Source organism: Sminthopsis crassicaudata, chromosome 1 (genome assembly GCF_048593235.1).
Source record: "Sminthopsis crassicaudata isolate SCR6 chromosome 1, ASM4859323v1, whole genome shotgun sequence".
Lineage (NCBI taxonomy): Eukaryota > Metazoa > Chordata > Mammalia > Dasyuromorphia > Dasyuridae > Sminthopsis > Sminthopsis crassicaudata.
Genome location: NC_133617.1, coordinates 79,985,098 through 80,010,409, shown reverse-complemented (window position 1 = coordinate 80,010,409; position 25,312 = coordinate 79,985,098). Strand labels below are relative to the sequence as shown.

The window sequence follows — 25,312 nt, the reverse complement described above, 5'->3', positions numbered from 1 at the left end:
TATTTTGGTATATATTGCCTCCATCAATAGAATGTAAGCTCCTTGAGGGCAGGAACCATTTAATTTTTCTTCTTTTTTATACTTAGCACCAAATAGAATTTATCTCATATAGTAGACTTTTAATATGTTCTTGTTGATTGATTTTTTTGGGGAGTAATTTTCCAAATTGATGATGTCACAAATACATCTGAGTATTTGATTAAGATGTTTGGTTTCAAGGAATCTGAATTTGGCCACCTTCCAAATTCAGGAAACAAGTCACAGAAAGGATAAAAAAAATACATTTTCAAAAAAGATATGAGAAGACATTTTTAGAGTTCTAGAGTCAAATATTATAAAAATGAAAATATTTCACCATACAGTAGTTTTTTGACAAGTCTTTTAAAAGAAACAAAAAATCTTCCAAAAACTCCATTACCCAAATTTTATAAGTATTAGCATTTTTTTTCATGAAGAGTTTTGTTGCCTATTTCCTAACTAGTTCTTTAAAAGAATTGTTAAAGATTTTTTCCTTTTAAAAAAATCAAACAATTTAAATACGCTAACTTTTTCTAGGATGCCAAGTGGCTGTCAGTAGCATGCTGGCTAGGGAAAATAAACCTCAATTTGACCCTTCAAGGAACAGTTGGTGTTTTTTCAATTTTAAGTTAAAAAAGTTTGCCAAAGTTCTTCCATTTAGCTTGTCATGTAAAGAACTATATGTGTAAAGTATATGTCTAACTTCTGTGAAAACATTACAAACCAATCTTCTGAGTTTATTTAATATGAAAAGAATAAAAAAGAAAGAAAAGAAGAATTCCACACCTATAGTCCCCTACCTCTCAAATAAAAGAGGGAGATATCTCTAATCTCTTTTTTTAGAGATAAACTGTTCACTCTAATTATTCTGAATTCTATTTCAGTTTAGTTATTGTTAATTTTTTCTACATATGCTATTGCGTTCATTGTATACATCATTTTCTCGACTCTATTTCCATCAGTTAACATAATTATTCCCATATTTTCTTCATCTTCCTTACATTCATTATTTCTCCTGGTACAGAAATATTTCATCACATTTGTGAACTATATTTTTCAACTACTATTTTGCTTCCAGTTCTTTGCTGCTATTAAAAGTGCTATTATGAATATTTTGGTGCATTTTGGATCTTCCTCTATATTATAGTGGTGCATTGGATCAGAAGTCAAGAAAAGACCTCAGTGTCTATTACCAGTGATCTTCAGAATTTTACTAAGGTAATTTAAATGGAAGCATTTCAGTTTCCTAGCATGGCACTGATATACTGTCCAGGTTTCACATGTATCCAACAATGAGATCAGCACAATAGCTTTGTAGACCTTCAGTTTGGTAGGCAGCCTAATACTTCTTATCTCTTACATTTTCATATGAAGCTTCTCAAACACCTTACTTGCTCAGGCAAGATGCATGAATCAACCTCATTATCTATGTGAACATACCTGGAAAGTATACTGCCAAGATAAACTTATTTACAACATTTAAAGTTTCTCCATTTGCTATAATGAATGATTCCATGTTTGGATAGTATGATGTTGGTTGATGGAGAAACTGTATTTTTTTTGATGTTAATTGTTAGACCAAAATTAGCAGAAGCAGCAAAAAATTGATCCATATTTTGCTGCATCTTAGCCTTAAAGACTATATTGAATTCACAATCATCTGTAAACAAACAAACAAACAAAAAGCATGCACCAATATTGGTTTGTAGCCTTTTCAAATAAATACTCTCAGCTACTTTCATCTTTGTTAAAGGCATCTGGCAACATTGCTGAAATCATCATGCACAGGAGGAAACACATAATCTTATTTTACTCCATTGGTGACTAGGAAAATATAAGAGCATCATTCATTCTCCAGAACTCTAAACATACCATGATGAAATGGATGTACAATACTGTTGAACTTCTCCAGGCAACTAAATTTTGACATAATTTCCACAAACCCTCATGACTTGACAGTATCAAAAATCTTTGTCAGACCTCTATTCTTCTCCTGGCATTTCTCTTGAAGTTGTCAGCAGCAAACACAATATTGAACTGGCTTTGGTCCTTTTTGGAACCATACCGACTTTCAGGTAGGTGACTCTGTTCTATAGTCAACCTATTAAACCTATTAAGAAGGACCCTGCATTCTTGCCAACATTGACTATGAAAAAGATCCCCAATGGGTTCAGGATACTCCTTTTTTTTTTTTTATACACACCATTAAGTATACTTCACTCATTATATAAAGAAACTATGTATATAGTTTCTTTACATGACTCATTTTATAACAAGTTAAATGGAGAAAGTTTGCTTTGGCAAAAAAAAATGGAACAATGTGACTTTTTAAAACTGAAACAAAGAAAATACCCTGGGGATATATAGAGAGATTGATGTTAACCTGAGATATATAGTCCCTGGTCTCCACACTGGTTGATAGTGGTCTGTTGAGAACACATTGGAAATGTTTGGCCCAAATCTCCAGGATTGTGTCCTTCTCACTAATCAAACACTGAGTGATTGAGATTCATCAAAGATCTTTAATCAATAAATAGCCTTCAGAGCATTATAAAAATGCTATGGAGTATTATTATCAGCATAAAACGTAATTTCATCCATCTTCTTACTGAGTCAAGAATTCTGCATCTCTTTAAGCTTCACTTCCACTTTATTTTGCTGCCCTCTTAAAGACAGATGAACTATCCTGCTGTGCAAATGCTGTGGAATTCTTATTTTTGTTTTTCCCATCATTTTTGAAAAACCAATCTTGATGATTGCAAGTGTTTCTGGCCCAGATGAGTAAATGCAATGCCGAACACCAAATCTCTAAAAGCTGCCCACTCCTTTTCTGCTTCACTGTTGCCAACTGTGTTGGTTCAGTTTTCCCTCCAAGTTAGTGGTGAACTGTTCCTACTTAAAGAAGTGTTCCAATTTTTGTAAATAGTAAGTCTTCTGGTGGTCATCTTGTCTTGAAGAGAAAGGAAGAGACAGACAGACAGACACAGGGAGACAGAGACACACAGAGAGACAGAACGATAGAGACAGACAGAAAGACAGATAGAGATAGAGAAAGACAGAGAGACAGAGAGATAGGGAGACTAAGGGATAGAAAGCAGATTAATTTTGCATCAAACCCTGCTGAACCACTGCCCAACTGAGTCCCAGAGAGCCTTCCCAGCCCACGCCAGGCCTGCCCACTCTCTTCTCTCCCACACCCAATAAGTGAAGATATCAGCTTGTTGTCTTCTTTTCAGTCATTTATTATTATTGAGTAGAAAATAAAAATCCAAGCTAATAGAAAGAATACAAAAGCTAGTGGAATTGAAATGCTTTCCCCATCTTTGTCCTCTTGCTCATCCCAATACCTCTTAGAGAATACAGGATTTTAGGGAACTATAGAGATTATTTGAATCCACTCCTTTCATTATATAGATTAAAAAATGGGACCATTGAAGCAATTTACCCAGGATCATATAACTAGTAAATGACAAAATCAGGATTCAAACCCAGTTCTCCAGGTTCCATATCTATTTCTCTTTCCATTGTATGCAGTGATGTTCTCTCCTCTCCATCTTTCCTCCCCACTCCCAGATGAAAAACAAGGTCAGGGATTCTGATTAATGGGGCCAGAATCTCTGAGTCCCTAGATGGATCTGGCAGGAGTACCTGGTGAGGGTGACTCTCTGGATAGCCCATTGAGATGCTTATATTCTGAGAGAAGTGAGGAACAGAACTGACCTCCTAGACCCTTGGGAGCAGAATGAGCACCCCCTTCCTTGTGCCCCTTATCCTGGGAGACTGAGAGGAGTTTGGAGAGGAAGTAAGTGAATTGGGGAAGGACATGGAGCTGGGCTGGAGTTGTGTGGAAAGAAGGCATGGGTGTGGCTTGGCTAAGGGTCCCACAGGTTACAGACTGAGGGCAGAGACCAATGCCAGGATAAGGCTGAGGGCCAGGACAGCGTGGCTGAGCAGCGTGTGGACAGGAGCTGAGTTCTCAATTCCAACATTGCACAGGTCTGTGTTACAGCACCGGATCTGAGGTTGGGTCTGCCCTGCATCGCTGTTCTGTGGAGAACAGAAGTCAGCACATTCCTTCTTCACCAGGTTCCCTGCCAATCGCTGGTCTGGAGGAGACAGGTAGAGAAGAGCTGGTCACACAGACATCATTTACACATACCTTTTGGTGTCTTCCCACTGATTCCTTAATTCCCAAATCAAGCCTTCCATTCTCTGAAACAGTTCCCCTCCAAGCCCAGATCTCAACCTCTCTCTGATAGTTTTCTACAACTTCTGGCTACCACGGACAGTGCTTTCAAATGAGCCTACATTTTATAAATCATCATCATCTTCACCACCATCCCATTAACCTTTTTCACTTTTACTATCCTATCATTACCATCATCATCATTATGGTCATAACCATTACCATCACCACCATTATCAACATCTTTAAACCATCACCATTATCAACAAAATCAACAATCTCCACCATTTCCATCTCTGTCACTAACAGTCAAATGCTCCCAATCGTTTTGGCTGATAATATTCTTTCCCAACTAGGATTTCTACTCACTATCCCTCCATTCAATGGGTAAGGTTTCCTCTGTCTTAGGTCTATTTCCTAAAAGAATCTTCATGGAGCTCCTATCTCTATCCCAGATTGAGGGGTGAAGGGGATGAGGAGTATACAAGGAAACATCTCGCCGCCTTTTCTTAGATACTCACAATTGAGAGTTGTTTTGCAGTACTGAGAAGAATTGGGACAATAGGTTGTTTTCTTGCAATTGTCAGCACTTTCACAGACATGACACTGGAGAGCTTGAGCTGTGGGTAGAAGAAAGACATATTAAATGGACTGGGGCTCAGTGGATTCATATAAAGGTCTTGTTTTGTGAGGTATTAACTCAGAGTATTTTCTGGGTTCAATCCTCACCATCCCAATCTACCACTTCTTTCCTATCTCCTTTCTTTGGAATGGGGGGAGGGAATGTGGGAATTGGAGAAATTACAGCTTCTTTTCCTGGTCCAAATAATCCCATATTTCCCACTTAAAAAGGAAACAGAAATAGGCAGAGAGTACAACTGTGTGTAGCTCCAAAAACACATTTGAGCAAGAGGTCTCTCTCTAGCTTCTCCTCTTGCCCATTGCTCATTCTTGGCCCCTCTGGTGGCTTTTTCCTAGAGTTTCAGAATCACAAAGATGCAAGGGAGCCCAAAAGTCTTCTAGTTCAATCTATACTTGAGCATCCATAGCAATTGGTTCTCCAACCTTTGTTTAAGTGATTCTCAAGAATGAGCCAGTCAATCAAAATAAGCAGTTATTAAGCACCTCCTGTGTGTTAGAGATACAAAGACAATTGTGAAACACTCTCTGCTCCCAAAGAGCTTCTATTTTGTGATGGGAGACAATATGTGCATATTCACATACACATATGTATATGCTATATGTGTGTATACATGTCTATATATATAAGCATGTGCACATATGCATATATATGCATGTATACATACATATAAACATAACCAGCTAGGTGGTACAATAATTAAGAGTGTTGGATTTTTAATCTTGAAGACAATAGGTTAAATTCCACCTCAGATACTTACTAGCTACATGTGACTCTAGGTTAGTCACTTGGGTCCCCTAAGACCCAGGATACACAGACTGGGGATGGATAACATGTTAGATGACCGATTCAGACCAAAGCATTATTGAAGACATCAAACTAGGATATTTAGCTAAATCTAGTAAGATGGTATTTAAATAAAAGTAAACACAAAGTCTTCAAAACTAAAAAAAAGTCAAATTCACACATACAAGACATATGAAGTATAGGTAAACCACAATTCATCTGGAAAAAAACAAATTGAGATTTTAGTGGACTACAAGCTCCATAATGTGACATGGAAGCCAAAAAAACATAATTTTGGGCTATTCCCAGAGAGGCAAACGTCTGAGGTCAGAGAAGTGATGGCCCCCTCACCTGTTCACCTAGTAAGAGCACAGATCAATTGTAGAATAGATTGTAGCTTTGCACAGATCATGCTGACCTGGATAGAGTTGGACTTCGAGTTTATAGAACTATTCCGAGGATGTGCTGGTAAATGTTTAACAATTTGCCTCCAAAAAAACTCAACATACTAATATGCTTTAAAGTTTAATCTTCATTTTAACATTTTCTCCATCACTATATTAATTCTAAACAGTATCTTAAGTCTATATAGTAAACAAAACAATAAATCTAGCCCTGACTTAATAATGTGCTCTAGTTTCTGAGGTGTTAATGTTCAATCTGGAATTGGTTACACTGGCTCCAGAGCAGCCCTGGACTATTCCCATCGAGTGGGCAATGTAGTGTGCCAGAATACATGGGTACTAGATAGAATGAGATCTGGAGTCTAATCTTATCTCCAGAATTTATAGTAGCTTCATGACCATGGGCAAATCACAGAGGTCCTCTGAGTTTTTCATTTTTAAAACAGAGATACAATAGTCATGGGGGATGCAAGTTTGTTTGCAAATTCTAAACTCTAAAACCTATGTTGTTGTCAAGTTGTGTCTTTGTGACCCCATTTAGGGTTTTCTTGGCAAAGATACTGGAGTAATTTGTCATTTCCTTCTCCAGCTTATTTTACAGATGGGGAAACTGAGGCACTGAAAAGGAATCACAAAGCAAGTCAGTGACATAGCCAAGAGTAAAAATATTGAAAGTCCTTGGAGAGCTCTTCACTTTACAGATAAGGAAATTGCGGACTCAAGAGTTTTATTGACTCAAGATCACAGTAAGTAGTACACTGAAATTTTAATCCAGATCTTGACTCTAAATCATATCTCTTTCTATTATAGCATTTATATAGAACTCAAGTATCCCACGTCCCTAATCCAATCCAATTTCTCTCTCCTTATCTTCCTTTTTTTGTCACTGCCTGTTTTTCTGTCTCTCTGTTTTTTGTGTTCCTCTCTATCTCTCTGTGTCTCTCTCCTTTCTTTCTTCCTCTCTCTCTCTCTCTCTCTTTATCTCTCTCTCTCTCTATCTCTTTGTTTCTCTTTCTCTTTCTCTCTCTCTCTCCTCTTCTCTCTCTCTCTCTCTCTCTCTCTCTCTCTCTCTCTCTCTCTCTCTCTCTCTCTCCCCTCCCTCCCTCCCTCCCTCCCTCCCTCTCTCTCTCTCTCTCTCTCTCTCTCTCTCTCTCTCTCTCTCTCTCTCCCTCCCTCCCTCCCTCCCTCCCTCCCCTCCCTCTCTCTCTCTCTCTCTCTCTTCTCTCTCTCTCTCTCTTCTCTCTCTCTCTCTCTCTCTCTCTCTCTTTGTTTCTCTCTCTCTCTCTTTGTTTCTTCTCTCTCTCTCTTTGTTTCTCTCTCTCTCTCTTTGTTTCTCTTTCTCTCTCTCTGTATCTCTGTCTCCTCTTTCTTCTTTTTCTCCCAGAACTATGATTCCATTGACATAAGGAATTTAGTAAAGACCCTTTTTCTTCTTGTTGTTTCTACCAATAGTTTAAGTGGTTTGCCCAAGATACACAGCTAGTATGTGTCAAAGATCTTGAACCCAAGTCTTTTTGACTCTGAGACCAGCTCCCTGTGATTTCATGGTCTCCCTTCACTCCTCTCCACTCCCTTCATCCCCTTTCCTCCACATGATGCTTAATTGGCTTGAAATTAAGGTATTCTGCCATTAAACGGCTCTCCTGTTATAGCCTCATAATCCAAAAGCAAAGCTTCACAGAAGTGATTCACTGTGTCCTAGGGTTAATCCATGGTCCCACTAGTTACCCATTTTTAATGACAAACCAGCTGTACATTTCAGTTCATAAACATGTTTCTCAGTGTTAAAGAGGTTTTTTTTCCCCTACAGAACCAGGAGGAGCCTTCTAGACTTGGTGGTGCCTTTGGCAAGGTTAAATGTTTGTGCTTTTAAATATACAATTTCTTTAGTGATGAGGTGCTGGGTCACTAGGTGGGGTTGGCAGAGAAAGCCTCGAAATATTGATACAATTATTCTCTGAGACAAGCAGGGAGGGGCACTGATGGGGATCAGCTCAGTTTTACAAGCTCCACCCCCTGTGGAGATCTTGTGTAACCCCACTTTATAGTCTCTATTCAGAAAGCCAAGTTCTGTTTAACATATATTGGATTACTTGCCATCTATGGGGAGGGGGTGAGGGAAGGGGGGAAAATTTAGGACAAGTTTTGGAAGGGTCATTGTGGAAAAATTGTTTTTTGAAAATAAAATTAAATGAATATAAATATATAGTGAAATATAAATATGCATATATAAATTAATATTAAAATAAAATAAAATAAAAAAGCTTTAATAAAAAAAGAAAGCCAAGTCCTTGAGGTTAAATTCCCCCTACAAATCCATCCATGGTCCACACTATCTTTGCTGAATCCTTTTTTCTGTTAGACCACTATAGAGTTCTGCCTCATGGTGTCTTTCTCCTTGTTATAGCTAACTAGCTCTTTTAGGGTGCTAAATCCCTTTTAGTGATTTAGCCTGCTAAGCAAGAGCATGCTCCCACATCACTCAGTATTTTCTTTCTCCTGGTTAATTTTGAGTTCCACTGGAAAACTTGTCTTTTCCCCTGTTATATTAAAACACTTTTCCTTGCTAATTATTTACTCCCCCCCAATTCTATTTCATATTTACCATTCCTAGTGTCTATTTTTACCTGTTCATTTTTTTTCTGTGACCTCTTCTCATAAATAAATCTATCTTTTGCCAAAGAGAATGGCCATTGTAAATTCTTCATATGACTGAATTCTAACATTTGATGATAAACCCCAATATTTGGTATCAATTGCTCTCTTCCATCTTATCATTTAGTGCTGAACCTCAAACATATCATTTATTATATACTATTTTAGCACCCCTGCCCCCAACACACAATATCTGGGATTGTCCCCCAGCTTGCCAGTGTCTTGGACACCTCCTTCTTGGCTTCCTTTAGTCTCAAGTGAAATCCCTGTTTTTTCAAGAGGCTTTCTCCTTTAGAACCAATGCCTTTCCTCTAAAATCATCTCCAACTGGTCCAGTATCTATCTTGTTTATGTACTTTGGTGTGCTTATTATCTCTCCTGTTAGAATTTGAGCTCCCATAGGCAGGAGCCATTTTTGCTCTTTCAGTTCCTGGAAACCAGTAATGATTTAATAAATGCTTGTTGACTGAATGACTAAAATATATTTTCAGCATGATGTCAGGCACCTAGTAGGTGCTTAAATGTTTGTTCCCCTCTTCTTTTGATTCTCACAATTGCTTTGAGAGGTCATCAATACAAGTCTTATTAATGTCACTTCATCTCTAAAAAATGGAACTAAGGCTTTTTCCTCCCTCATATCCCTGATCACAGAATGATCAATGTCCTAAAATAGAGTTCAACTAAAATGAGTTGAACTGAATTGAGTTAAACTGAATTGACTTTCATTTCATTAAATAGAAACATTGAATTGTGTTGAATTGAATGGAGAAAGGTCAATCGAATTGAATAGAATAGAATTCATTTGAATTTTATTCCACAGACTTGTTTATAGCATTAGATTGAATTGAGTTTGACTTGATTGAATTCAGTTGAACAGGATTGAAATGAATGTATGTTGTAATTGAATTAAATTGAATTAAAACTTAGCTTCAGGTCACCCGTTTCTCTTTTTTCCCCACTATTATCTTACAATATAGAAAGGGCACTAACTTGAACATCAAGACTTGCTTCAACTTTGTCCTTAATACTTATAACCTATGTGATTTTGTACACTTCATATCTCTGGGTCTCAATTTCTTTATCTGTAAAATTAGGGGGAGCACTAAATGGACTCAGGTCTATTGGAGATTTGTGTCTTCTCATTTTTCTCTATTTTTGTCTCTTTTCTATGTTCACTGAACTCATTATGACAATTTTTTTTATCCTCCTTTATCAGATGTAATAATCTCAATCATAATAGGAGAAGTTCAAAATTGAGCTAGACAAGAGGAGCTGGAATATAGTAAATATAAGGAAGCTTTCAGGAATAAAAATAATCATAGAAAGGAGATGGAGAAGTCTTATATGAGTGAAGGATCATTTGAGAGTCTCCGTGTCCCATGTATGAAGTTGAAAAGAGGAGAGATGATGGAGAGACAAATCAGGAAAGAAAATCTTCCCTTCATATTTGGCCAGTGATATCTTAGCTTCTTCCACACTCATGCACAACCACATTATTATTAAGCATAATCAGGTAGATTTGCTCTTGAACTCTACCCTGAGATCCAATCCAATCCCTTCAGTCATACACAAACCACCTACAACCACATTCACTCTTGCACTCACTCATGGTGTCTTTCTCCTTGTTATAACTAACTAGCTCTTTTAGGGTGCTAAATCCTTTTAGTGGTCACCACAGCCACAATGTATAGTTATGTAATCAAACATAAATCTCATTCCTGAAATCATAATTGAAATCAGTCCTAACTGGGTAAAGAGGTTGCAAATTGGAGTGATGTGAGTATGGAGGGGATGAGGAGGGAGAATCCAGAGAGAGAAATCTGTTCTTTGTCCCAGGTGGCAGCAGGGGTGACTATTTGGATTAGTGCATGTGAAAGTCTACTCAGTCACCTCCTAACTAGGCTTGGGGTGAAGCTGGAGAGAATGTCAGTGGCCACTGGAGAAAGGGACTAAGGTGGGCCTGAGGTTCAAATAATCAAGTTCCAATGAGGATCAGGATAATTGTATACCTTTTACTCCTGCAACTCTAATTCCATATATACACACCTTTAAAATTGATTTTAATAGTGCCTTAGGGTCTACAAATGGGGAAGCTGAATTTTAGAAAAATGAAAGTTACTTGCCTAAGGCCACATGGTGAGTGGAAGAGAAAAGATTAGAAATTATTCTATGTATCTAGAACTTCACACTCTTGCTAAAATGTAGCTTAAAAATACTAGTCACCTGAGAGAAATCATGTTGAATAATAAAGAAAACATCAAACTTGCAGTCAGAAATCCTAAATTCTAGTTCCCCTCTGATATTATATCAATTACATTGAATTGAAAATGAATTGCAATAGAATTTTAATCTCCGATTGATTTAACCAAATTGCAATACATCAGTTGAGCTGGATACAGGGAGGTCAATTGAATTGAGTTGAGTTGAATTGAATAAAATTCTTGATTAGCTGTGTGATTTTGGACAAACCATATGTTCTCTTTGACTCTCAGTCTCTTTATCTGTAAAATATGGAGATCATTCTTTCATACCATCTATATCTGGGAATTGTCTCCTGAGAATTGTAAACTGTGAAACTTCATAGAATTGGGAATTAACATTAATATTAATTCCTGAAGAGATATTATATAGATACAACAGTATAGATATATTATAGATAATATAGTATAATATTTATAGTACTATTTAGTAAATATACCATACAAAAAGATAGCTATAGTTGTTTTAAACAGGCAAGTCAGTTTTTGTTTCTGGTCCTTAGTTTCTGCCATTCTTAAGTACTAAGTTATTCTTTGTACAATATGAAAATGAGTTTAAATATTCAATCATACATTCCATGTGTTGAGCATAGGGAGCTATGTTTTCATATAACTCTGACATTGTGTTCTAAGAATTCACCCAATAATAATACTCAATATACAATAATATGGCTTATTTTCTAAAACTCCTCTTGTCTCTGATATGGCCCAGGGAACTATAATATTCTCAAATTCTGTGGTCTTTTCATTTTGTGATGCAACCCCTCCTTATGCCCTGGGCTTTGAGACCCCATCGAGGGCCAATTGAATTGTTATGTTCTGCCAAACCAGAATAAGTGGACTGCTGATAAACACTGTGTCTGCCATCCAAGGATCAGCCTAACTAAGCAAAGATGGCCCAACCACCATGAATTGGCCACCAGATGATGAATTTTTCATCTGCTACATAGATTTATCAGACTTTTAAAAAAATGCTCACACCAGTGAAAGCATGGATCCAGGAGCATACTGAAGTATGGTTCTGGGACCCAGTGAGAAGGCAGGATTCAATGACAGGACAAGGTTACCATCTCCACTCCCTCCTAGAGCAGTCCCCCCATTTCCCCCGACTTTTATCCACTCACCTTGACCTATAGCGATGGCAGCCACTGCCAGGAGCATCAGGAGACACTTCATGTTGCCGAGATTACACCCAAGGTGGAGTGAGGGCCCCTCCTCTTCCCACAGAGGTCTTATAGTCCCATGGGGGGACAGGCTATGGGACAGAAAGGGGGTGGTGGTGAGAGGAAAGGGAAGGCTGAGCCCTGGCACAGGTCCAGCTAATCGGCAATAGGATCTAGGATCACTGAGTCATCCTAGGAATGTGCCTCGACCTGCTCAGGTCCCCTGCCAGACCCAACCCTTTGGTTTTGGGATTTTCCCATCTCTCTGCAGTCTCCTAGGGTTGGGTACGGATCCCTTGGAAGAGGGAAAAGTTGTTCTCTTCCCAAGATCATCAAAGAGCACACTGGATTTGAAATGAGACAACTCAAATTCGAATCCTAATGCATTAATATCTAACATCAGAATAACTTATAATCTGTATGATATTAGACAAATTATCTCTCCCCTCCAAATTTCTTGTCATGAAAAGTTTGGAACCAACCCCATTGGAATTTTCTTGGCAAAGCTATGGGAGGGGGTTGCCATTTCCTTATCCAGCTCATTTTACAGATGAGGAAACTGAGGCAAACAGGGTTAAGTGACTTACCCAGAATCACACAGCTAGAAAGTACCTAGGACTGGATTTGAACTTGGGTTTTCCTCACTCCAGGCCGACTGCATCACTTAGCTGCTCCAAATCACTTCAAAATTTCTTTAAAACTCTATCACCTCCTTCAATCAACCACTGAAGCTTTGCTGAATTTTCTGTACACTCAATCTGATCTTCATGGACTTCAAGGGAGACAGGAGGAGGAGAAAGTTTTCTAGTCTCCAGGTTCAGAGCTTCTAATCTTGTTAAGGAGTCAGTATTTCCTACAAATGTGCAAAGTTGGTGGTGGAGTTGTGAAATTTTCTAGCCTTTCTGGAGAGTAATTTGGAACTGTGCCCAAAGTGCTATAAAACTGCATACTCTTAATCCATCAGTTCCACTACTGGGCCTGTATCCCAAAGAGACAGTAAAAAAAAAAAAAAAAAAAAAAAAAAAGGACCCTCGTGTGCAAAAATGTTTGTGGCAGCCCTTTTTGTAGTGGCAGGAAACTGGGAACTGAGTGGATGCCCATCAATTAGGGAATGGCTGAATAAATTATGGTATATGCCTTTAATAGAATATCAAAAAACTGGTCAGCAAGATGATTTCAGGAAAGCCTGGAGTGAGTAGAACCAGGAGGTCATTGTGCATGGCAACAACAACATTGTGCAATGATCAATTTTGATAGACTTGACTCTTCTCAGCAATGTGGAGATGCAAGAAAATTCCAATAGGCTTGGGATGGAAAATGCCATTCACATCAGAGATCTACTTACTGAATGTAAATTAAAGTATGATATTTTCACCTTTGTTTGTTTGTTTGCTTTTTCTTTCTCATGATTTTGTCTCTTTTGCTTTGATTTTTCTTGTACAACATGACAAATATGGAAATACGTTTAAAAGGACTGTACATGTTTAAGCTGCCTTGGGAAGGGGAAGATAAATGAGGAAGGAAGAAAATATTAGAACAGAAAATCTTACAAAAATAAATGTTGATATATTTTAACATGTATTACATATATTGTATTCTTGCCAAATAGGGGAAGGGGTGGGGGAAGAAAAGGAAAATTTGGAACACAAGGCTATGCAAGGGTCAATGTTGAAAAATTATCCCTGAATATGTTTTGAAAATAAAAAGCTTTAGTAAAAAATGAAAATAAAAAAAAAAACAAATTACATGCACAAGATTTAAAAAAATGGTTTAGTCTATGTATCATTTTGATTTGGCCTTGCCATTGGTAATTTTACTAAATCAAAACACATTTATAACCAATTATTGGTCGATGTAAACATGCAAAACCAAAAAACTGAATATTTTAATATAATAAGTGAATAATAATAATTTCAAATATATAAATTGACAAATTAAAATACAAAAATAAATAAATAAAAGCCAAGTATAATTAAGACTCCGGGGGGGGGGGGGAGAGATGGGGGGGAAAGAAAAGAAAAAAAAAAGAATGTTGAAAACTGTCTTTACGTATATTTGGAAAAAATAAAATGCTGTTGAGGGAAAAAATAATGCCATAATAATTTCTGTGAAAGAAAGGAATGAAAGAAAGGAAAGGAAAGAAAGAGAGGGAAAAAGGGAAAGAAGGAAGGAAAGGAAGGAAGGAAGGAAGGAAGGAAGGAAGGAAGGAAGGAAGGAAGGAAGGAAGGAAGGAAGGAAGGAAGGAAGGAAGGAAGGAAGGAAGGAAGGAAGGAAGGAAGGAAGGAAGGAAAGAATAGAGGAAGGGACAGAGGAAGGAAGGAAGGAAGGAAAGAAGGAGAAAGGGAGAAAAAAAGGTAAAAGAAAGGATGAAGTTAAGAAAACAGCTATGCTTAAGGATTTCTAAGGGCTTTTCATGTGGGAAAAGATTTGCTTTGCTTGGCCCCAGAAAGCAGAACTAGGAGTTATAGGAGCAGGTTGTGAAGAGGAACTCAAGCTTGATGTCTGCAAGGATTTCCTATCAATTGGAACTATCACAAAAGTCTTTAAGTGAAGATCAGAGTGACTTTAAGTGAAGGGGGGTGTCTCCCTATTTAGGGTGTTGCAGAATTCTTGTTCTAGCATGGGTTGGACTAACTTCTGTGTACTTTTCCAACCAATGTTATGGCAAAAGCTCCCATAGGGAAGGGAGTGTCAGGGCTCAGGAAAAAGATTGTTAATTAATTTTTTACTGACTGCTCTGAAGCAATGTAGATGAACCAGGAGCCTCAGTTCTGAGAAAAGAAGGTGGAGCAGGAGGTCTGGGGCCCATCCCCCTGGAAAACTCCAAGCCCCTTCTGAAAGATCCTGGGGACTTCCCTCGTTTAGGATCAGTGCTCGTCCCATCTCCTCCTGGATGTGTTACTAAACCCACCTTTGGGCTTGAAGAAAGGGAGGTCTGGCCATTTCCAGACACTAACTAGCTCTGTGACTTTATGCAAATCAATTTATCCCTCTCAGTCTCAGTTTTCTCCTCTGTGAAACTGGGATAATGATAGTATCTGTATCACAGATCAATCAAATGTGTTAATTTGTGTATTTTTCAAACCTTAAAGCACTATGTAAATGCTACTGATGATGATGATGTCTGCAGTAAGTCCATTCTACTTTTGGACAGCTCTAATTGTTGGGAAGTTTTTCCTGACATCATGCCTCAGTTTACCTCTTTGAAACTTCTCAGTGCTTCAATCTCTTTCTTCTGGGGCCAAGCAACACAAGTTTAGTCAACAGTTTCTCAATAACTTGAAGATAATTATCATGTGCTCCTTAAATCTCTTTCCTGGGCCAAGCATTCCCATTTCTCCAGCTTCTCTTGTATATATTCTGACATTTATCAATGTCCTTTCTTTTCTTTTCTTTTCTTTTTTTTTTTTTGAGGCTGGGGTTAAGTGACTTGCCCAGGGTCACACAGCTAGGAAGTGTTAAGTGTCTGAGACCAAATTTGAACTCGGGTCCTCCTGAATTCAGGGCTGGTGCTCTATCCACTGCACCACCTAGCTGCCCCTATCAATGTCCTTTCTAACATGGGACACTGTGGTCTGGAGCTAGACTGTGTTGTCACACCCTGAGGGGTTCTGGCAGTCAAGAGAGGAAAACCAGCAAAAATCAGCCATAGCTGATGCACCCCAAAGAGCAGGTTGAATTTGAAGAGGCAAAGAAGAAGCAAGAGAGAATCAATGATGATAAAAGGGGGCAAGCTAAGTCAGAAATAATGAAAAGGGAATAGAAACCAATCTGAGATAAACAATGAAGCAATCTTAAATATTTCTGACTGACAGTAGGAAGGAAGGAAGAAGAAAGAAAGAAAGAAAGAAAGAAAGAAAGAAAGAAAGAAAGAAAGAAAGAAAGAAAGAAAGAAAGAAAGAAAGAAAGAAAGAAAGAAAGAAAGAAAGAAAGAAAAGAAAGAAAGGCAAGAAAAGAAAGAAAAGAAAGGAAGGCAAGAAAGAAAAGAAAGAAAGAAAGAAAGAAAGAAAGAAAGAAAGAAAGAAAGAAAGAAAGAAAGAAAGAAAGAAAGAAAGAAAGAAAGAAAGAAAGAAAGAAAGAAAGAAAGAAAGAAAGAAAGAAAGGTAGGTCATCTAACATAATAGTCCAGTACTTAAAAGAAGAGTAATTTTGTTCAGATTGCCTCTCTTATGATTTACTATTACTAGGACTGAAAAATATGTCAACCTATGGCCAAACCCATAAAAGAACTCTGAATTTGTCAAAGCTCATCTTAGAGTGACAGAATATGGTCTGTCATCCAGCCTATAGCTAATGACACATTCATTCCTCACATCAACATGATGAGATAAGTAAAATCAGTATGACTTTCCCCATTTTATAGGTGAGAAAAATGAGGTTAAGTCATTGCCAGGGCATATTTGAAGCCTTTCCAATTGGGTTGGATCTATTAGATGCTTTGTGCAGGGGCACACAAGTAAATATTTAATAATCATTTCACTGGAAAATATGTAAGTATTCATTTAAAGTTTAATCTCCATTATTAACATTTACAGAATTATTAATTGTTTTCAATTAATATTAATCTAATAATTTATTTATAATTATTAAAAATTATACTTTTCTAAGTTTAGCGAATTAACAAAACAAAAAATTAAGCTCCTGTTTGTAGCATTTGACCAATTTCCAAACTTTAGCAATCAGTTCTCACAAGATGATTCAAGCAGGCTCCAGAGCATCCCTCCATTTAAGCTCCACTGGTATAAATCTCCAAAACCTTCCAAACCTACAAAAAGAACTGGAGAAGGACTTTAGCAGAATGTGATAATGATTATGCATAATTTAGCAAATGTCTGCAACGTTTTTACATTTCAAAAGCATGATAGCAACCCTGTGAGTCAGAATACATACATTATTAGACTCACTTTTAGAGATGAGATAACAGAGGGGCAAAATGACTTTGTCTATAGTCATACAGACAGCAAGTATTGGCGTGGAGTCTTGAAGTTTGGCCTTCTTATTCCACTTGCAATGCTCTTACCTTTAAACAGGAGAAAGAGATAGAAGGAAGGAGCCTGGTCTGGAAGAAGCTTTCTTTGAAGTCTTTGCCAAGTGGAGAGAGCAATGTGGTAGCATTTAATGGGGGAAAAAAAAGATTGATTTGAAGTCTGAGGATGTGGGTTCAAATCTCAGTCCTGCCGAATATAACCAGCATGATCTTGGGCAAGTGTCCTCTTCCTGGGCATTAATTTCTTAATTAATGAGGGGGTTGAATTGAATCCTTCCTAAAATCTCTTTCAGTTCAGAAAATCCTATGACCCTACTAGGTTTATGGATTGGCTCTTATTTGGCTGAAATTTCCAAACTTTTATGGATAGATGGGAGGGAGTTGTCTTCCAATCTTATCTCCAAGAAGTATATTATATTATATAATGCTATATTACATCATATTTTGTTATTATATCATGTCATGTCATATTATATTATGCTACGTTACATTATTATATGACATGATATTACTATATTATATAATATTACAATATATTGTACTGTACAGTATGGTATGGTATTGCATCCCTGAGTCCTTTTCTCTACTTGACCCCATCTAACTAGTTCCAAGAACAAGTTCAGACAAAAGATAGAGATCCACAGTCTTTAGGGGAATGACTTCCTGGTTTCTAACTTCCCCCAACCTTTTCTTCACCCTTCTCCTCCAGGCCCTCCTGTGCATGGAAAAGAAGCAATAATTCTATTTCTGAAGCTTTTCCAAACTTCTAAAGCATAGAAAGAGTGGGTGGAGTGATGGAAAGCCCTGGATTCAGACACCATCTCAGATGCTTTCTGGCACAAGTTGGACCCTGTGTGTGTCAGTTAAACTCTGTGCCTCGATTGTCTCACCATCAAGTGAGGGGTTTGCATTCACTGGCTTCTGTCCCTTCCAGGCCCAATCTGAGCTCCTTAGGTGAACCTGGGTTTTCTTTACAAGGATTCCTTCCACTACACTGCTGTTGGTCTTTGGATCAGGAAACTTCAGGTGGACTTCTAGCTCTGTCATTTAACAATTGCATTACCATGGTCTTATTTGAGCTACAATTCCCTCACCCTTGGACCAGGTGATTTTTCAAATTCTTTAACAGCTTCAGTGAAAGAATAATGTGTTCACAAAGTCAGATTTGATGGCTAGTGGACATAAGGTACAATGAGACTTCCCTGCCACATGTCTATCTCCCCTTTTGTTTTTATCTAAACTTTGAAGCTCCCCCAGCAAGAAGCAGTGGGCTCTGTACATTGTTTATAGGTAGCTGGCTGGAAAAGGCCTTTATCCAGTCCAGCCTTCTTACAGTATAGAGGAAAAAAGTCAGTCTCACAGAGATTAGGTGCAAGAGTGTGCTGGTAAATAATTAAAAAACATTTCTTGGGAGATGGGGGTGGAATGTACTCAGGATACACTTTTAAGCTTAATTTGCATTATTAACTCAAGTCTGGAAAATCAGCTAAACAATAATTATCAAACCCTGAGTTGTAGTGCTTGTCAATTTCTAAAGTTTAAATGCTCATCTGAAAATTTAACAATTGTGCTTTTTCCAGTCCATTTTGACCTGGTTTCAGTTGCCTCTGGTAAGAATTTTATCCAGGGTCACACAGATCAAATGAAAGAGCTAGGATTTTAACCCAGAAAACAGACTCCACATCCAGTGGTAGTCAAGCAATAAATATTTATTAAGCACTGGTAGATACAAAAGTTAAGTCCCTGTCCTTAAGAAGCTCACTTAAAACATTTCTTGGAAGAAGAAGGAGAAGGAGGAAGGGAAGGAGGAGGAAGAGGAGAGGAGAAGGAGGAGGAGAAGGAGAGGGAGAGGAAGAGAGGGAGGGAGAGAGGAAGAGAGAAAGGGAAAGAGGGAGGAGAGGCAGAGAGAAAGAGAGAGAAAGGAAGGAAGGAAGGAAGGGCAAGAGGAAAGGAGAAAGAGGGGGAGGAATAGAGGGAGGGAAGGAGAAAAGAAGGGAGAAAGGGGGTCTCGAGTCATTAAGAAAGAGTGACATGGCAAGAGTGCTGAGGGAGGAAGCATAACCTGCAACTCTGAGTCTATGTGGCATTAGAGAGAGAGACCTATGGTGAGGAAGAAAGGAGAGACCTTTAATGTGTCAGTTAGCATTTGTATTGAGAAATTGTGGTGAATTGAGAAATACTGAGAAATCATCCCCATCAACAGTTGTGGGCCAACTGCTCCCAGGAAGCGGTTACATCTCAAAAGAGCCCTGCTTCCGCCCATCCCTCACAGCCTTTGTCAGGGGACGGAGCCCCTCACCGCCAGCCATGATGGCGGGGAGGAGAAGGGGGAAGGGAACAAGCTTTGACCAAGTACCTACTACGCCCCAGACACTTTGCTAAGCACTTTACAAATACGATTTCACTGGCTCTAGGCAATAACCCAGTGACTAAAACCTTCCCCAAGTGTTATCTCTTCCATTAGAATGTGACCTTTTAGAAGGCAGGGATTTGTCTTTTCTATTTGAATCCATCCCCAAGGCTTATGGATTGTTTTTTGCATTGATTATATGTTATTAAAGTTTCCAAAATGTTACAAATATCATTTCATTTGATTTGAACCACACACCTGTCTGAGGTGATGGATGCTGTAATCATCCTCATTTTATAGGTGGGGAGGAGATGGATGCTATAATCATCCTCATTTTACAGGTGGGGAAACGGGTGGAGAAAAGTTAAATAACTTACCCGGAATCATGTAGCTTGTTCATGTGTGAGACAGGGTTTGAAATCAGGGCTTCCTGACTCAATAACCTATCCACTGAGCCACCTCAACGTCTTTGTAATATTAACTTGAAGCTGTGAGGGCTAATAGGAAAAAAAAAAAAAAACTTGAGAAAAAGGAAGTATGTTTTTTGAGCTACTAATCACACCCAAAGTATTTCTCCTGTACAGGTTAGTTATAAGAAAGTAGATTCCCCGTGAAAGGAAATAAACACTATTTAACAATAGCTGAGGAAAGCACAGAACTTTGGAGGAAGATGAATGGGGTTCTTTGTAAAATGACCTTGGAACTGAGAAAAGCTGAAGGTCAGTGGCAAGGGAAAGCCATAGAGAGCAATGACATGTGACAACCCACTGAAAATAGATAAGAGCAATGCTATCTGTACACAGGAATTATAGAAGGGAGGACTTAGTAGTCTTATTGAATCCTGGAGCTGTCCCTAGGGCAGTGCTACTGTAAAAGCCTCTGTACAGGGTGTAGGGAGTACTGCTTACCAGTAGGTATTGCTTCTGTAGGATTAGAAGTGAATCTTAACTGCTTTCATTAGTTTTTTTGTTTGTTTTTGCTTTTGGTTTTGGTTTTGGGTTTTTTTTTGAGGCAATCGAGCTTAAGTGACTTGCCCAGGGTCACACAGACAGGGAGTTTTTAAGTAGCTGAGGCCAAATTTGAACTCAGGTCCTCCTAATTTCAGGGCTGGAGCTCTATCCACTACATCACCTAGCTGCCCCCTATTAGTTTTTAAAATAAAATTGCTCTTAAGACTTGTGAGCTTATGCACTTGTAAGGGGAATTAACAGCTATCCTTTGATGGAGAGTAGGGGTGAGCAAAATGCTGTCAGCAGGAGAATGCTGGTAAAATTTTAACAACTGGATTTTTAGAAAAAACCTGGACACACTTTTATGTTTGAGATCTTCATTATTAACATCTTCACCACTTTCTTAAGTCCAGACAATCAAAAAAAAATGATAAAGCAAACCCTGATTTGCAATATTTGCTGATTTCCAGGGTGTAAATGCTCATACTGACAATCCAATAATTGGTTAGTTATGGCTGATTTCAGCATTCTTCATTGTCAGATATCAAGGTTTCTAGATCATATGAATAGGAACAATAAGCTAGAGAAGTAAGGTACCCAAAATGCACCTGGGAGTGTTGTATCAGAAGAGATCCTCTGACACAAAATTACATAGTAAAGGAATAAATATCTCAGAATGCCTCTCCTTTTGTTCCCTTCAGCTCCCTCATCTCTTGCACAACACCATGTTCCTTCTCCCTACCCTTGACTTGCTCAGAGATAGTCATGTTGACTCACAACCATGATCCAGAATCATTCTTTTCTATTTCTGCCTCCAAGGAAATTTGTTTTCCCAGCTGGTCTCACCCACTTTTTATGATTGGCCTTCCCTGCCCTGAATAGGAGCCTTGTGCTGATCTAAGAACCCTTCAACCCACACTTTATGGTGCCCCCAACCTAGATCTCCATCATATCCTGTAGTGGAGCCTGTTTGATGATAATGATAATGATGATAGTGATAGTCACAGTGAGGATGATCATCATCTTTAATAATTAGTATTTATATAATGCCTACTATGTGCTATTTTGCTTACTGCTTCATGACTATCGCATTTGATTCTCACAACCTTGTTAACTAGGGGCTGTTATCATCCCCATTTTACAAATGAGGAAATAGGCAAGTAGAGGTTCAATGACTTGTTCAAACAGCTAGTAAGATTCAGAGGCCAGATTTGAGCATGTTTTTTTTTTTTTTTTCTGATTCCACACCCAGTGCTTTATCCACTGTACCATCTAGCTAGAAGGATTTACTAAGTGCCTACCATGTGCCAATGGGCTAAGTGCTGGGGATATAAAGACAGATAATGAAACAACTCCAATCATATCTAGAAAACAAATATATACAAATATAATAAAGACAAGGCAGTTAACTTCAATATTATTATGAAAGGACACAAACAGGGCAATCATGAAAGGTTTTCTGTAGAAGGTTCTTAATCTGAATCTTGAAAGTAGAAAGGGATTCTATGAAGCAGAGCTGAAGAGAGAATAAGGGATGGTCAATGCAAAGGCATGAAAGTAGAAAAAGGGGGAACCATCTGAGGATCAGAAAGGCCAGTATGATTAGATTATCCAGTTCAGGAAGGGAAGTATTATATAATGTAGGAACCAGGTTGTAAAGGCTTTAAAAGCCAAACAAAGGAGCTTCTTTCTACCCTAAAAGTCATAGGGAGCCAAATGGAATTAAGTATGGGGAATGCTATAATCAGATCTGCACTTGAGCAAAATTGTTTTGGCAGCTTAAGAAGGATAGAGTGGAGCAGACAGAAATTTGAAAAGAGAGACCAATCTGTAGGTCATTGCAACCATCTATGTGAGAATTATTAATTCTATATTAATTCTATTAAGAATCTATAACTAAGGAAGAGATTATGTGGGTAGAAAGAAAGAACTGTCATGCTAAAGATGTTGTAGTGATATCACTAGTGAGATTTGGCATCTATTTTGTAAATATGAGATAATGAAGAGTCATCGATTCATAGTTATTTCATTTTAGTCAGGTCCAACTCTTTGTGACTCCTTTTGGGGTTTTCTTGGCAAAAATACTGCAGTAATTTGTCATTTCCTTCTCCAGTTCATTCTGCAGATGAGAAAATTCAGGCAGATAAGATTAAGTGACTTACCCGTGTCACACAGCTAGTAAGTACCTGAGGTCACAGTTGAAGTTGGGAAGATACATCTTCCTCACGTTAGGTTTTGTATTCTATCCACTGCATCATGTTTAATGATGAACCTCGGAGATGATAGTCTTTTCAACAGAAATAGGGAAGCTTAGAAAAGGAATGTGATTGGAGAGAAATATGAACTCTGTTTTGAGTTTGAGATGTCTTTAGGACATCCAGTGTGAAATATTCACTAGTCAATTGGTGATTCAAAACTAAGGTTCATTAGATAAGAGAGAGAGAGAGAGAGAGAGAGAGAGAGAGAGAGAGAGAGAGAGAGAGAGAGAGAGAGAGAGAGAGAGAGAGAGAGAGAAAGAGAGAGAGAGAGAGAGAGAGGGAGAGTAGATAATGGATAGATGGATGGATGGATGGGTATGTAGATATTTAGAAAGATAGATAGATAGATGTCTAGAGATATCGATCTATGAATAATTGCATCAAGATAATAATTAAAGCTGCAGGACCTAATGAAGTCACCAAATGAAAAGATGGAGAGAGAGAAGAGGGCCCAGGATAGAATTCTGGGAAACACTCACAGTTAGGAAGAATGATGACCATTGATGAAAACTAAGAAGCAGCAATTAGGCAGGTAGGAGAAGAATTAGGAGAGAGTTATATCACAAAAAAATCAGGGACGAGATGGTACTCATAAAATGTTGGTCAATTTTTGCTTTCATCTACAATAGGATATTAGAAAGGGTAGTTTACGCACTTAACACAAGCAAGTAAAGAGAAATACAACTTAATGTCCTTCACCTATGTGCACAAATATTGAAAATGAGCTGAAGGAGCTTTGAATGTTGGTTTGAATGTCAGGTAATATGCTATTGAGGAACAATAAATGATTTATTTTCCATCCTCAATATCTTTTTAATATTTATTTTGCCCATATTTGTCATTTTTACAACAAATACTTATTTTGCTTTCTATCCTGTAAGACTGTTAAACAGTTGTATATATGTAAAAGAAACTCTTTCTTTGATAAATCACTTCTCTCATTATAATTTTATTTGGAAAGAATATTTCAGTTTGATTTGGGAAGCTTTGTATGAAAAAATGGCACTGTAATAATAATAAAAAAAAAGGTTGGCCCAAAAGTGTCAAATACATCAAAGGTCAAAAAGGATAAAAAATGAGATACAACCACGAAATATTGATTAGAAAGATAGATAGAATCTCCTTTAAAATATAAGATTAAATTGTGAGAATCCTTTATTATGTTGAAATTTATCTCTTTAGTCAATATTTCTCTTTCTTCCTCATTAGAATAATTTCCCTCTGTGCCTTTAGAATTTCATTCTTGAGCTGCCTTTTTAGCTCATGGTATCCTATCTATTTTTCTCCTGAATCTTTTGAGATTTTTCCTCCCAAAATCTGGCTGAGATTCATAGCATCTTCATTGCTTCATATTCTTGCTAAACCATCTGCTGAACCAGATAACTGATAACCACCAGAGTAGTTCTTGTAAGTCAAGGACTCTGCCTTGGTTATTATTGATCTCTTACATTATTTCTTCCTAAACATAGCAGTTCTGTCAAAACAACCAAGAGGCAAAAAAATTGAGGATCTGCCCTTGTCACACATCACACAGACCTACCATGTGTGCTCCAGTTAGTAGTTCATTGGCAAACCCCACCTTCACTTTTGTCCCAGTTTGACATTAGTCACTGGAGTATGTCACTATGGGCAACCCATGCAAGTCAAAAGAGGGGTCATAAATGAGCACCTTCTGATTCACTTCATTGCCTCTAGCACTAGTCTTTGTCCGTTCTTCAGTCTTAGACTATGGAAACTACCACTTCCATCCACAGCACAAGCAGACCCTTCATGTCCTGGGCTCCTCCTAGAAGCCAGGAAACCTCTCCATCATTATTATGTTTTTTCTGTGTCAGGGCTACTATTTAGCTCTCAAACTCCTCATCTATTTTCTCTTCTGTCCAGGTGGTTTGTAGTTTATTCTGATAAAAAAAAAATAGCTTCTCCTTCCTCCATTGATTTTCCCCTCCCCACCATGCTCTCTACCTTGTTTCTATGCTCTAGTTCATGGATTCCTTCACAAGTATATAATGTTACTCTAATCCCCTAACCCCTTTTACTTATTTTACTTCTTTTGAATATATTATTCCCCTTCAGAGCCATATTCCAGTCACTGGTCTTATCCCAGTAAGTCTCCAGGAGAAAGTCTCCTTGATCACTCATGCTGAACCATATTTCTCTCTTCTTTTTGTGTATTATTACAATATCACCCCATGCTTTTATTTTTAACAGCTCCCAACCACTGATTAGGCAAGCACTTCCTCCTTCCAGTTCTCCTTTATGCTTTTTCTTCACAATGAAAGTTCTTGAGGAAAGAAACCTTGCTTTTGAATCTCCGTTGCTTATCACAGTCTTGCCCTTTAGTGAGCACTTAAGAAATGCTCTATTTGTATTTCAGTCTGTCCATCAGTTAAATGGCTCAGTGGATAGGTAGAGTTCTGGACCTGAGTCAGCAAGAGCTGAGTTCAAATCCAGCTCCAGAGATTTACTAGCTTGGTGACCTTGAACAAGTCAATTTGCCTCAGTTTCTTCATCTGTAAAAAGAGTTGGAAAAACTAGTTCAGTATTTTTGCAAAAAAAAAAAAAAATTAGCCCCAAAGAGGTCATTAAGAGTCAAATGTGATAGAAAAGTGACTAAATAATATAAATAATCTACCATGATCATTTGTGTGCTTGTT

General features: G+C 38.0%; 1 protein-coding gene across 1 annotated transcript; it reads right to left on the bottom strand.

Annotated features, from left to right (window-relative positions):
* Positions 1–3,244: 3,244 nt before the first annotated feature.
* Positions 3,245–13,082, bottom strand: LY6D (lymphocyte antigen 6 family member D). Its single transcript, XM_074264371.1, has 4 exons — positions 12,698–13,082; positions 12,072–12,202; positions 4,726–4,824; positions 3,245–4,124 (listed from the first exon to the last, which is right to left on the bottom strand). The coding sequence occupies exons 2-4, from the start codon at positions 12,121–12,123 to the stop codon at positions 3,907–3,909; spliced, it is 369 nt and encodes a 122-aa protein (XP_074120472.1). The 5' UTR covers positions 12,124–12,202; positions 12,698–13,082; the 3' UTR covers positions 3,245–3,906.
* Between the last annotated feature and the right edge of the window lie 12,230 nt (positions 13,083–25,312).

What these genes read in the sequence shown, in the direction of transcription:
- LY6D (XM_074264371.1), bottom strand. Translation starts at nt 12,123, where the DNA reads ATGAAGTGTCTCCTGATGCTCCTGGCAGTGGCTGCCATCGCTATAGGT. An exon ending in TGCCATCGCTATAGGTCAAG is followed by an intron (nt 4,825 to 12,071) that starts GTGAGTGGATAA and finishes TTCTACCCACAG; the next exon opens with CTCAAGCTCTCCAGTGTCAT. An exon ending in CTGCAAAACAACTCTCAATT is followed by an intron (nt 4,125 to 4,725) that starts GTGAGTATCTAA and finishes TGTCTCCTCCAG; the next exon opens with ACCAGCGATTGGCAGGGAAC.